At 39.8% G+C, this 14,359-nt stretch overlaps 1 protein-coding gene across 4 annotated transcripts in view; it reads left to right on the forward strand.

Moving 5' to 3' along the window:
* LOC130185693 (thyroid hormone receptor alpha) overlaps positions 1 to 13,151 on the forward strand; it is a 105,566-nt gene extending 92,415 nt beyond the window's left edge. For all 4 annotated transcript variants that reach the window (XM_056402290.1, XM_056402292.1, XM_056402293.1 and 1 more), the window contains one exon: positions 2,659 to 13,151. In XM_056402290.1, the coding sequence (XP_056258265.1) occupies positions 2,659 to 2,909 (251 nt within the window). In that variant the 3' untranslated portion in view covers positions 2,910 to 13,151. The remainder of the gene's footprint in view (positions 1 to 2,658) is intronic.
* The last annotated feature ends 1,208 nt before the right edge of the window (positions 13,152 to 14,359 follow it).

The raw sequence follows: 14,359 nt of genomic DNA on the forward strand, positions 1-14,359 counted from the left end.
TACACAAGATTGACGAGAGTCACTAGGGATTAGAGATTCGTAGTTCCCCAAGTCTAACTGGGTCTCATCCGGTCTAGGTCGGGTTTCTATTGCTGCTGCTCAGGATCAGTATCACTGAACCAAATCATAGACTGTATATAAAAATGTATGTCGACCCCGAGTCTGAAAAGTGAAGCCAATATGGAAGTGACTGAGGGCTGCTAGGGGCTGGCTCCAAAAAATCTGGCTCCAACAGACTCCCATTTAAAAACAGCCAACTTCTCTAATGAAATAAATATTTTTCCACAACTCATTACGGTGTACGGTGTACTTCTCTAATTAATTAGATACTAGGGCTTAAAGATTGGTATTATTGGCTTTGCCTGTTTGATCGACATGACCTTCGCTGGAGAAGAGCTCGAGTCGCATGCACATCGTTTTGACTCAGTTTAAATTACTGTTATTTGTTTTGTTATTTGTGGGTGGAGGAGGAATTTTCCACTGACAGTTTTGCTGTTAGTTATTTAGTTTTAATTAGTTTTCTGTTCACCATAATTATGGCTCATTTGTTGGTACTAAGAGACTGGGGGGATGCTGATATTCTGATATTGATTTTCCGGTAAGTAAACGTTTATTTTCTGTATGTTCTACAGCTTTAATGTGTATGATGCTTCCCAAAAGTTATTTTAACCAGAGAACGGGAGACTGTTCTCATCCCAATTAATATTAGAGTTAATGTGGATTACGGATGCACTTTGCTAACCAAGCTAGCTAGCTGATACCTTAGTGTTTGCTATGCTAGCCGTACCTGGCTAACGGGTTGTAAACCCGGTAAAAAGATCAATTTAACCAACATTAAGTTAATGATGTTTGTTTTGTGTTGCTGGTACATGTGACAAATTTTGAGCGGATGTGTTGGTGTAATGAACTGCACCAGAAGTGCAACCTGCAGCAAAATGAGACTGGTATGTATTAGCCTTACAAACTCTTTAGTGTCTATCTGAAGATTTGACAGTTAGACTTCAAAGCAGTTGTCAGTGTAGTACATCGCATGTGCTTTCGTTTTATTCATAACTTAATTATTGTCATCGAAAAGGTGTTTAATAAATAAACCGACTGCAATTAAATTGTATTGAGAGCATGTTTTTTTCAAATTTACCATAAGCCGCTAACAGGACACTTTGGTCAATTAGTGTTTTAGTGTAATTAGAATTGATAATAAGAAAAGCACAAACTCTAATATCTAATATCTTTAGATGGATCTTAGTCAATGTTCAAGGGCAGCAACATATAAACATTTCTATTATTTATGTTGTTGATTAAAGCAAACAGAAATAGTTTCGTAATTAATTACAAACTCTGGAAAAATCTCCTTGTTCTTGTAAGATTACAATACTGTGCATGTTGCTGTTGTTGTTGTTCATACCAGGTATCAAGTACCTGGTATCAGGTTCAATATGAATTCTTTTAAAATTTCTATGTTTTTGCTGAAATCTTCCCCTAACTTCCTGAAAAAATATCGTGTTAGACTTTCTAAACTGAGCAGACCTTTATTTATAGTATATACATATTAATGTCATTGTGCAATTTCTATACATATTTAATTGAATGCTTGGAATGGCTCAGTGAGCCAGTGTCTGAGTCCATCACTTTATCCATCTTTTATGTTCACATTTCTTGGTGCAGCTGCAGCTGCCATGTTCATCCCTACAGATCCAAAGTGAAGTGAATGATGAATTGTCTGACATGTTGACAACTCTGGTTGTAATGGCTTTTTTGATTGGTCCCATAGTTGCCAGAAGACTCCCTCATCCTCTGGATGTCTGTTTCTTCTCTCCTACTTTTCCCCCTCAAATGCCTTTCTCTCTTTACACATAGCATCTTTTTCCCAGTTAAAGGCTTTCCTGCTCGTGCATTTAGCCTTAAGTTCTTTATTGAAGGCTCCTTCTTCGAATGGAAAACATCTCTCATCCCCTGGATGCTAGTCTTATCTTGAATGAAGACCTTCCAATAGGTGGATCCTTTGTTGGATCCTGCACATTATCCCCATTTCTCAAATAGGGATAATGTTCTCTACCCTTGGGAAATACCCATTTTCCAAGATTCACTTTAACAAGGACATTGTCATACAAATACATCAATACCAAATATCACTTAATTTTAACAATGAAGCTACAATACTTCATTGTTTTCCCAGATCCATTCATCCTGGTGGTTTCCTTTCTGGGCTTCAGATTCTTTAAGTTACCGCTGGCTTATTGTAAAATACACTGACGAGCTCTGGGTGTGTTTGGAGCTTAAACTGTATATAAAAATGGACGTAGTCTCCGGGTCTGAAAAGTGAAGCCAATGCGGAAGTGCCTTAAAGTGCAATACCACCAAGGGCTGCTTCTGGCAATGGGTGACGTCACGGCGGGTTGCCACTTGGACCAAACGGATCCAAGTGAAGTCACTTTCAGCTTTTTGACTGTGGCTGCTCATTTTGGATCACGTGTTTGGATTGGGCCTTGTTATCGGCCTCCTGATAATTTTCCACTCCGTTTCAGGTGAATAGAAACACTCTTTATGAACTCCAAAGTCCTTCCGGTGATCTTTGTTGCATCACTCTCACCCATATTTCCTGTTCCTAAATGTACAAAAGGTTTTGTTTTTTTCTCTCTCTTCTCTTTATCGCTGCAGACCGTTCAGGGCTGACCAGCGTGGAGAAAATCGAGCAGTGCCAGGAGGCCTACCTGCTGGCGTTCGAGCACTACATCAACTACCGCAAGCACAACATTCCCCACTTCTGGCCCAAGCTACTGATGAAGGTGACAGACCTGCGCATGATCGGGGCGTGCCACGCCAGCCGCTTCCTCCACATGAAGGTGGAGTGTCCCAACGAACTCTTCCCCCCGCTCTTCCTGGAGGTCTTTGAGGACCAGGAAGTGTGATTTTTACGGCGCCCCCTGAAAATAACCTTGGACACATAAGGCAAGGAATATGGGGTGGCCTTGACAGCAGAGGAGGTGTGTCGGAAGGACAAGTGGAGAATAAAAAACTGGATTTTTTTTTTCTTCAGTGGGAACGTGCCCTGTAAACTTTCTTTTTTTCTTTGTTTTTATTTGTTTTGTTTTTTAATCAAACACCCACAAGACCCACCACCTGCCACCAGCAAACATACACATCAACATCACCAGGGAGAAACACATTGACAATCTGGCTCTGCTTTTTGTCATTCAGAGAGGAAACACACATTCGTAGATAATCACAGATTTAAATTGCAAACATACTGCCATGGACTTACAGTATAACTATATGCAAACACAAAGCTCATCACACTAAGGACTTTTTCACCTGTAGGGACAAACAGCTGTACTCTGGTCCTGCGACTAATGCAACCTGAGGAGCTCGGTTATGGCTCCTCTCCATCCACCACCACCTCTCACCTCAGAAAAGTGTTTTTTTTTGTTTTTTTTTTAAATATATATATCTCTGGGACCTGACCATTAGCTCCTGAGACAGCCCCCCCCTCCCCTTCCTTCCTTAGATCTCTTTAACTGCAATGGCGTCTGACCTCCATCCCAACCCCTCAGTCTGCCGAGGCCCTGTGAGTGTTTGTCAACCTACCTCCCTCACGTACTGACCTCTCTATCTCTCTCTGTCTGTACTACTACACACACACACACACACACACACACACACACACGCACAGTAACACACAGAGTACGTGCACAATATGCACCCCTACACTTTTACCTCATACCGTGTGAAATGTATTTTCTCATTTATTGTGTGGGTGGTGGGAGTCCAGTGACAAACCATGCTCACTTACCTGTTTAACTCTCAGCTGGCGTTCGAGGTTGCAGTGGGAACACTCTGTATGAGACCTTTAAACCGTAATGTGTTATTCATACACACTAACCTGTGTGACACAACAGTTGCTGTGTGCATTATTAAGTCTCATATATAAAATAATAGGTGTGTTAATAATAAATTGAAGGGTATAAGATGGTGCGAATATCACAGTGCTTGCTGTGAACAGACTGATTAGGGAGTTTGATTACAGCAGCAGAAGAGGAAATTGTGTTTTGATATCATATAGTAAGTGTTTGTTGTTTGCTTCAGCGATAGCGCGACATTTTTGGAAACACACTTATTCACTTTCTTCACTTTCTTGCCAAGAATATCCAGCAGCCAGTTAGGTTAGCTTAGCACAAAGACGGGAAGCAGAGTCACTTCTGGACAGCCGGACTAGCTGTTTCTCCCTGCCACCAGTCTTTGTGCTAAGCAAAGCTAAGCTAACACCTTCTGGCTGTAGCTTAATTCTCGTCTAACGCTCAGCAGGTAAAGTAAATGAGCTTATTTTCCAATATGTGGAACATGGGTCCAGAGTAATATATTTCAACATCAGTCAGATTATTTGCCATTAAATCTCCGCTGAGGATGAACTGTAATGTCTTTCTGTCAAAATGTCAGTTTCGCCAGTACTTTGGTTTATGACTAAATACTTTTAAAACTAATTCCCATCAGCCTCAGCTGTGCTCAGTGTTGATTAGCAAATGTTAGCATGTTTGCTTAAGTTAAAAATGGTAAACGTAGCAAACTACCCAAACAAGATAAATCAAGCTAAAACAAATTCAAGTCAAGATTCATATTTTGATCTTAACAAAAGATCACATAACTACTCGCATATAAAAGGGGTCACTTGTAGTGATAACACCAGATGTCGGTGGAGACCAAAACAGAGCTGTTAGCAACTAGCTAGTTATTTCATTGTTGTGTTCATAGTTCACAGCAAATTCCTCATTCAATATGTTTACAGAAAGCACTGTTTCACTCACAAGGCTTTATACCTGTTCTTGCAAAACTGAGACTTGAACTTATAAAAGTAACTGTTGTTGTAATGGTTTAATACATTATATGCATTTTCAAAGTGAACTGTATTGTAACTACAGGCTACATTTTACAGCGTCACCCACTGTACTTAAAAAATATATATATGTAAATTAATTATATTCACAAAACTTAATTAAAAGAAACTAATTATATATATTATATATATATAATAATTATAATGTATATACATATATATCTATATAGCTAGAATACCTCTCTGACACATACCTCTTGTTTTCAGTACCTCACACACATACATGCACATTACACACACACACACACACACACACACCCATTCAGTTGTTTTTTGATGTATTACCTCAGTAACTTTGTTTCTCATCATCATCTCTCCTTCCTCATGAATAACCACTCGGCTGCACCACACTTCCTGCCTCCGTGTGTGTGTGTGTGTGTGTGTGTGTGTGTGTGTGTGTGTGTGTGTTTGTGTATATGTGTGTGTGTGCGGGCGTGTGTGTGCGGGTGTCTTTTCTTTGGAGCCCTGCCCTCCTAATTGTACCGTAGCCCCTCCTCCTCACCTCCCAGCTGTCTTGTGATAGGTCGAGTGCTAGCAGATGGTAGTGGTGAGAGGGGATGTCGCCACTTACTTCTGCAGGCCTCCCCCGTCAGCCTGTACCTTGTCTCAAGTCCCGCCTGAAACTGACAGATTCTACCTCACCTTTCATCTCAGTGCAGCTGCCCCTTGGTCTGCAACACTAAACATGCATGCACACGTATATAAACATGTACAGACGGGTGACGAATTAAAAGGAAAACCTGTAGAAATTAGTGGAGAAACGAATGCACACAGGTGCGCTGCATGAAGCAATTAACATCCAGTCATGCTCTGTGGCAGGTATAAAAATGCTGAGCAGGCCCAGCTGATTCTCATTCAGCATCAAGATGACAAAGGGAAAAGATCAGAGGAACTTTGAAAGAGGGTTCACTGTTGGGGCAGGAGCGTCGGTCACAAAGATGCTCGATGACTCATGTTTCAAGATTCTGGAGATTCTGGACTGACGTGTTAGACAGCGCTCTCCACCACCATCATCAAAACACCAAGTCTTTTGGAAGAGTCTCAGAGTTGTAAAATCAGCGCAGCACTGAAGCTGCTCTGGTGGCACATGTTGGCCCAACACCTTATTAAGACACTTGATATTGGTTTTTCATTTCATTTGTCAACCGTCTGTATATGTACATGTAGTGCACAAATGAGTTGCCAACATGGACCCATTGAGTGTGCTGCTCCACCGACAGTGTACAGCAGGTCTTTTAAACGGACCATGGATCAACATTTGACAGCTGACATGGCAGACGTTGTAATTTTCTCCCCTATTTTTTTTTTTTCATTTTTATCACGCACCACACGGGACCAACAGTCGCTTTGGAGTCTGTTTTTATTTAGGAACCTGAAATGACAGAAAAGAGCGCAGGGGTGAATTTGTGACATTGCAGTGTGCACTGCATATGAACTGCAGCTGAAGCCATTTTGGCCCGATTGGCTCAGGCCAACGGACTATGTGGGTGGTGACTGGGAAGTCAAGAAACAACGAGTGAGTCAGCAGTATTTGCCTGTGGATATGGTTTCATCCTGGCCGACGGGAGGAAAAAAAAAAACAGTGAGCAAGCAACTGTGGTGGGTAGCGATGTGACTCAGGCCAAGTCGATGGCGAACCACCACAATAAAATGAACCTTTTTTCTCGCACCTACGGAACATCTTCAGATCCTTCGCTGGCAGACGCAGTGGAAATGGACACCGGGCCGTTTAAATGACATTCTGAGCATCTGTCCTATCCCAGAGACTTACACTATGAATTAATCACTGCTGAAATAAACTCCACCAACCACATCCCAACTTGCCATCCACTACAAATAACTATCAGGTTTTTTTCTGTTGCACTAAAACCACAATGTCTGTATCCCTTAGTAGACCTGAACCCTCCCTTTATCCCCTCCCCCCACATCTTTCCTGTCTTTAGCAGTCTTAATAATATTCTCTAGAATATGTCAAACACACACACACACACACACATAAAAACACACATGGTCCATTAACTCATCTCCTGATTACCTGACGAAACCAATAAGGACTGTGACATGGCCTTTAGGCGCCGCCACTCTCAGTGTTCAAATCTACGTTGCAGGGTATTTAAATAGAACCATAAGCGCTAATTATACAGGGATATAACACACACAGCAGCAGCACACACACTCACACACACACATACACACACATACCGTACTCTGCTCACTATCACTGTGAATGAAAGCCATGTTGCAACCGGGTAATGGTTCAGACAGGGAACCGCTGTCTTAGTAATTCTGGCGTATTCATGTGCCTCACAGAGGCCGGCAATGAAAATACACACCATAAAGTTATATACATATATTAGATATTATAGATATATAAATAGAAACATTACACTTATGTGGCATTAGTGCTATCTGTGGCTGAATTAATGCTCCCAGCTCAAATCAGATAATGAGTCTGTCTGACCAGTCATGTAGCAGAGGGTGTCAGAACTCAGTTGAGCCACCTGTACTAATATCTGTAAAGTAATATTTATGATTTTTTTATTTTTATTTTTTCAACGGACGTCATAATGTATTATGATGCTTGTTTGCCTTGTGGTGATCACCAACTGATCTTGATAGTTTACCCACCTTTTTGCATACCTCTACATCACTTCATAGCGCACAAGAAGTACCTTAAACAAGAGAAATGTTGGTCCCATCTTGGGACTGCAAAGATGAGATCAGGTCTTGTCCACATAGTTGACATGAACTGAGATTTAGATTTGAGCTGGCAGCACAGCCTTTCTCTCTCTTTTCTCTCTCTCTCTCTCTCTCTTAGCCAAATGATCACTGGAGAAATCCTCCCCCTGTCCTTTAAAAAACAAATGCACACCAGCACCACAGAGCACACTGCCTTCAGTCATGATCAGTTGCACCAGCATAGCAGAGAGACAGACCGATAGTCAGTGACCATCCTCCTCACCAAAAAGCAGTTTTACCCAGACATCAATGTTAGCTATCATAATGCTATATGTTCAGACAGCAGGCCAACCCTGTTAGTTCTCTAAACCTGGTTAGTTAGTAGTGTAGATTTAGATTTAATTGACTAGATTGAATCTGTGTATGGACAGAATGTTAATTTGCTGTCTGTACGGCCTTGGTTGACGTAGTGGCAACACAACCAAGTACGCATGGCCAACAACTCGAGATGCTGGAACAAACTAATGGCACTGTGTGCTGCTTCTACCTTTTTAAGGCTTCGTTACCTCTGTTCATTGCATTCATGAGAGAGGACACCATGAAACTTTCTTCTTTTCTCATAAGCTACTGTGCTAGATACTACCGGTCAAAGGTTTTAGAACACCCCAATTCTTCCAGTTTACATTGAAATTAAAGCAGCTCAAGTCCAATGATTCACCTTAAAAGGTTCAAAGGTAAGAGTAAAAAAATGTAGGTCACTTAAAACAAACTTAATGTAAACAGTTCTCTTTTATGGATTAAGATATTGTTTGACTTCCAGCTTTCCTGCAGCAATAGAAGCAGATGAAGCCTTGAAGGTTAATACAAACAACTATTGTTGATGACTTTCAAACCCTGTGTCTGTACAAAGGCAGTGTTGAAACAAACTGTGTTACCACACCCTCTGATGCATCAGTACTGCAGGACTGTATACTGCTTTCAGAATGGTGAGAAAAAGATGAGTAACAAAGGAAGACAGACCGGTCGGTTAGAGGTTCATCCTACAGCAAGATGAGCTGAAAAAAGACCAGCACAGTCTCCAGACTTAAACCCCATGGAGCTGGTTTGGGATGAACTGGAAAGCAAAGAAGTGCAACACATTTGTAGGGAACGTCTGCAACGGTGTTTGGACGAACCTTCCAGACAGTGTTTCATTTCCACTGTAGAAAGATGCAAATTTAGACTAAACCTTTATTATTTATTTGTTCTTTGCTTTAATTTCAGAAACACTGAGACGTTACCCTCTAAATTTCAGTAACAACTGGAAAAACAGAGGTGGCGTAAAACTTTTGACTTGTAGTGTATCAAAATTCATAATTAATAATGGATTTGCTCTGCATGTTTGACATGGCCTAGGCGGTGGTACACAAGGCAATTTTGCAGGCAAAGCTGAATTGAAATGCCTCCCATGAAAAGAGCCACAGAGTCAAAAAAATTTTTCTTGTGACAGTAAAGCACTGTTTGACAAACGCAGCAACAGTTGAGGCACTTTAAAAAGTTGTGCTCTGTATCACTACCCTGTCACGTTCCACGCTTCCCTGCCAAACTGCGAAAGTAGCTGAGTCTCCATCTTATCTGCACAGTGACCACAGAATTGTGTTTTCTCTCTCTCCGTCTCTTAGATTAAAGTTAGGGTGACGTTACGTTTACAATGAACTAAAATGTGAACTTGATGCTAAGCTCTGCCGCTGCAACATGGCACAAAACTCAAACAACCACTCTGAAGCAGTTCAACTCTCATGCAACTCGTTTTCCACAAACAAACTACTTCTACTACTTTTATTACTTACCCAGGGAAACATCATTTCCCTCCTCCTCACATCTCTTTCCCAGTCCTTCCATCTCTACTCCGTCCCCCCCAATATTCCCATTCTGCTCTCCTGTTTTTTCAGTCTTACATCCCCAATACCTTCTCTATTTATTTCACTCTGTCCTCTTAGCGTGCACCTCCTTCCTCCCTTCCCACACACACACACACACACACACTCACAGAAAATCTACCCCAACTCATCCTAGCACCCTTTGGCGGAGAAAGACGACAATCCCTGCAGGAATATGTCCACATGTGGAATGTAAAATACTGAAATTGTACGATTAAAGACACGATGTGAAGTCCCACACATATTGTTTTTGATGTTGTTGATGTTGCTTTCGTTGTGCACCAAGTGTTCGTTGTTCTGCTTATTCTAAGGCGGATGAGTTTGCGGGTGAGGTTAAAACCCCCAATCATGTGACAGACTGCTACTGAAAAGTCCCTTTTTTAAAAAAAAATATAGTATGGTTATAAAAGCGTTGTGGCGTGAGGACTGAAAGCCCTGAACAATGTAAAGCAAGAGATGAGGTGACTTTGTTTTGGATAGAGAAAAAGCTGTTTTTTTATGATTAATCTTTGATGTCATTATTAATTTGCAACTGATTTTCTTGGTAAGTGAATGTTTGTCTATCTGTGTTGATGCTTTACTGTGAGAAAATGGCTGTATATGCACTTTCAAACCATCGTTGGTGCAGTGGTAGCTAGTGCTCAAATATCACCCAAGGGTCAGGGTTCAGTTCACCCTCAGTTCAGCTAATTGAAAAAGAAGATCCTTAAAACTGTCAGCTGTTTATCCCTAATCAAATATAGCATTTGAATTTTAAAGTTGCCTCATTCTGGCGTTAAAATCTACAAGAAAAAAGTGTTGCACATTCTTAAATACAATATGAAAGTAATATTTAGGAATAGGCCCATTGGTCCCGTGACAAGCAACTGATAAAGACTTTTGGTACTGGAACTACCTTTTCAGTGTGTATGCTAACATTTTAATATATGTAAGTTGTTATAGTTGTTATTCAAACTATAACATTTCAGTAACAAAAACTTTGCACTTATTTGAAATCATACTTCTGAATTTTTTCTTGTTTTTTTCTGATTATCAAGATCTAAAGTCTACATTTGAGTTTTCCCGCCTTTTTTGTCAGTTACTACCTATGATAGGCTAAGACATTGGAAATATACATTAATATACTTTCTTGTGATCTTTAAATTCATCTTAATTGAGCAATGGTTATAATTTCCTCCAGGAGTTTTTTCGAATCTAGCTAATGGCTACTAGCTTCTAGTTAATGACTACTAGCTTTTAGTAGCAATTAGCCATTAGCCACATTTGAGTAATTAGCATTTCAATAACCAACATTTCTACACACTATTTACGAACACTCATACTTGTTAAAGTTGTTTTAGGTATGAAAGAAAATTTCTTCTTCACAGAGACCTTTCCTGCACACTCATACATCCACAGCTAACAAGCTATTTTGCTAACTTGACAACTTGTTTAATGTATCTTGCTTTTTGGTATATGATTAGCTGTAAAGGAAATATGTTGTATCCTTTCAATAGAAAATCAGCCACAAAATGTCTTCAACTTCTCATATTCGTAGTTTTAGTTTAGTTTTAAATCACTAGTCATCTATACATCAACATATTGTATCGCAAACCCTTAGCATGTACATTGCTTATCTGTCTTATCTGTCTGCTCCCACTCTCATATTTAGTAGTAGGGACCAATGGGCTTAAAGGTTTTTCTTAGGGACTGTTCAAAAATTACAGGTGTGGGGAAGGGGGATGAACGTTATGTTTTTGTTTCATGCTCATCTCACAGACGCTTTACATACAGCGTCTCTAAATAATTCACAATTGATACATATGTTTGTTTGTTTTTTTACAGACAGTATGAACATGTGGGGAGGTTTAACTTTTTTAAAAAGCAAGACATTCATATTTTTATTTGAATCCCCCCATTGACTGCAAAAACAGTTCCCCCAAATATCTCCTAATAATGTAACAGTATTGGTACAACATGATTCATCATTAATAGTAAGTCAATGAGGCAAAGCAAAAAGACTTTCAGATTGTGCAGCGTAACCTTAATGTAACTACATTATGTTAATTTTTTTTATTTTCCAACAATTCATTTGCAAGGGAAATTTTAGATAAAATATAAATTTCTGGTGAGATAAAAATTCAAAGATCTTCTCCTGCTCCATCATCCAGTTACTTGAGCTGAATGTGAACGAACCTGAATCCTGCTTTCCACGGTTGCTTGGACTGTATCACTTTTAAAGCTGGGCATCTGCTCTTACCCCTGATCTGGGTCAATAAAAAAACAACAACAAAAAAAACAGTAACAAAACAAAACCCCAGCTCCTGATCCTAGCCTTTAGATTGCTCAAAATTAATCTGACCTTAGATCAGGGCTCATTTTGCGATGTATAAATCTGCCATATATTAATCTCAATGTTGTGACAAAAATCTTGCTTTTGGTGGAAGACAAACCTCAACTTACAAAAAGGAAAGACATTAAGAAACACATTTTAAAAGATCACAAAATAGAAACCAAAAAAAAAAGAGATTTATACAACTTTTCATACCTCATCACACTGCTTTGTGCCCAAGTTAAAGGAGGCGGAGTGATCAGTTTCAAGCATGGAAAAATCACCAGTGGTTGGCAAAGTATGGACCCAACAGTGCTCTCAGGAAGATTAAGATGTGGCCCCAAATTTTTCTTCACTAAAAACTGGTGGCTTGAAGAGTTTAGATTTGAGTTACTGGAGTCTCCCACATCCCTGAAATGGAATACTGGGAAAAAAAAGCACTTAAAATGTGAAATTATAGAGGATGGGTATTTGGTATAAATCCTCACAGGGTATGTTCAGGTTCACATGGCTCCAGCAAAAATGTTTCAAAATTACAGCACTTTCACAGCATGAAATACGACGCCATGCTGTCATCAGCTGGCAGATACTTATCACTTCTCCTGCGTGTGTTCTGCTCTGACAAACCAAGAGAGGACTGAAGCCTCATCAACACACGAGTTGCAGTGCACTGAATAGTTTGGCCAAATGAAACGCGTAAATTACAGTCTCCAAATAATCAGCAATGGCAAGGAAATTAAAAACGGTGACCTCGCCTCCCGAAAGCTTTGAAGAGAGATGTTTTCCCCTTCAAGCCTTCAAATCTTGTCAAGTGAAAATATGCAATTACACACTTGTATTTGTGACCAGTGTACTTTAATACAGGCCAGTAAATTGTGCCTTGAATAAGAAAGATTTAGGACGTCAAGTCCTGTACTACTACTCCCATGATGACAATGTCCTCTCTTGTTTTTGTTCGGTGCTCCCTGCAGCTCCCCTTCACAGCAGCTTAATGCACTAAGCACACAACCCGGCCCTAATTAGCGAATCTGAGAGACATCATGTGAGGCCCTGCGCAAGCAGTAGGTTATTTCCTGTTTGCAAAGCAGCCATCTTTTTTTTTTTTTTTGGCACAGCACAGTGTTGAATGTAAAGCTGAGTGAGATTTGGGTTGAACCGCCCCAGAGGAGAGGTGGATGGTGTATTTGATAATGCTGGTCATGGGTTTGTGATGGGCACAGTTGTTGTTTGTCTTGTTTTCTGTGACAAATCATTCATGGCACAATCACAGAATGGCATCTCAATGGCTCAAAGCTGTTTGTGTTTGTGGCTATGTGACATTCATTTTCAGCATTAAAAAATTATTTGATATCAATATGCCTACTTTGTTTCTGTCCGAGAGTATGACAGTACACATGACTGATGGACACACAAACACACACACACACACACACACAAAAGATAAAAAGCAAGTTAACCATGATAAAACAAACTCTAAAATATGCACACAATAATGCACATGGACAGTATTGTGAGTTTAGCGTTTCATTACTGATTTCCAAGTAGCTCCACGTGTCACTGTGACATCAGTTTCAGCAGCATCTCAGTGTGACTTCTTTACCTGATATTAATGACAAATTGTTTTTTTATTTTTTATTGGTGAAATAGTTTTACAAAAAAATGACAAAGATAGCCTGTATAAGATGATAGAGATGCTAACATACGTGTGACTATCCATGGAAAAACACACACACATAAGATAATAAGACGAGTACATATACTGTGTATATATATATACACAGTATATATATACATATATATATATATATATATGAATAAAAGGTAAATGTGTGTGTGTGTTGTAGCAATAGTATCTTTATAATAATAATAACTAAGTAGTATGATACTGATGTAGCTATACTAATAATCATTATATAATCATTCAATATGCTCGGTTCCCCCCCTGCCCCCGGCAATGTGCACAGAGGCCCCAGCAGGAGACTGTCAGGATGGGCCAGTGCAGGATCACCCCTCCCTCAACCTTCTATCTCATTATTTTCATGATGTTATTATTGTTATTATCATTGTTATTATTATTATCGTTATTATTATTATGTACACTTTATTCTGTTTTATTTTTTTGTTGTTGGTTTGTCCTGTAGTCCAGTTTGTCCATCGAACAATGACCTAGCTCCCTCTTTTTTCCTTTTTTTATCTGTTAACAGGGACGAAGGTCTTTCCTGCCCAATCCACCCCCGCCCCCCACCAATGCCCCGGCATGAGGCCAGAAAGCAAGGCGGGGTCAATATATATAAAATATTAATATTAGTTTTGTTTCGCGTCAGTTCATCTGGGAGATTATTCGACTTTTGTGGAAGGTGCTGCTTAAATCAATTGAAAGCATTGTCACTGTAACACTATATTCAAATTTTCTGTTCAATATGCTGAAGTAAGATGATGATGAGATTTTGCATTTTGTGTGAACTGACATTCCTGATGCATTTTGTTAAGTGCCACACCCGGAAAGTCTTATTCTCTTCAAATGATTGGAAGCACCAAAAGCGGTTTACTAACTTATTAATC

This window comes from Seriola aureovittata, chromosome 17 (assembly GCF_021018895.1).
Source record: "Seriola aureovittata isolate HTS-2021-v1 ecotype China chromosome 17, ASM2101889v1, whole genome shotgun sequence".
NCBI lineage: Eukaryota > Metazoa > Chordata > Actinopteri > Carangiformes > Carangidae > Seriola > Seriola aureovittata.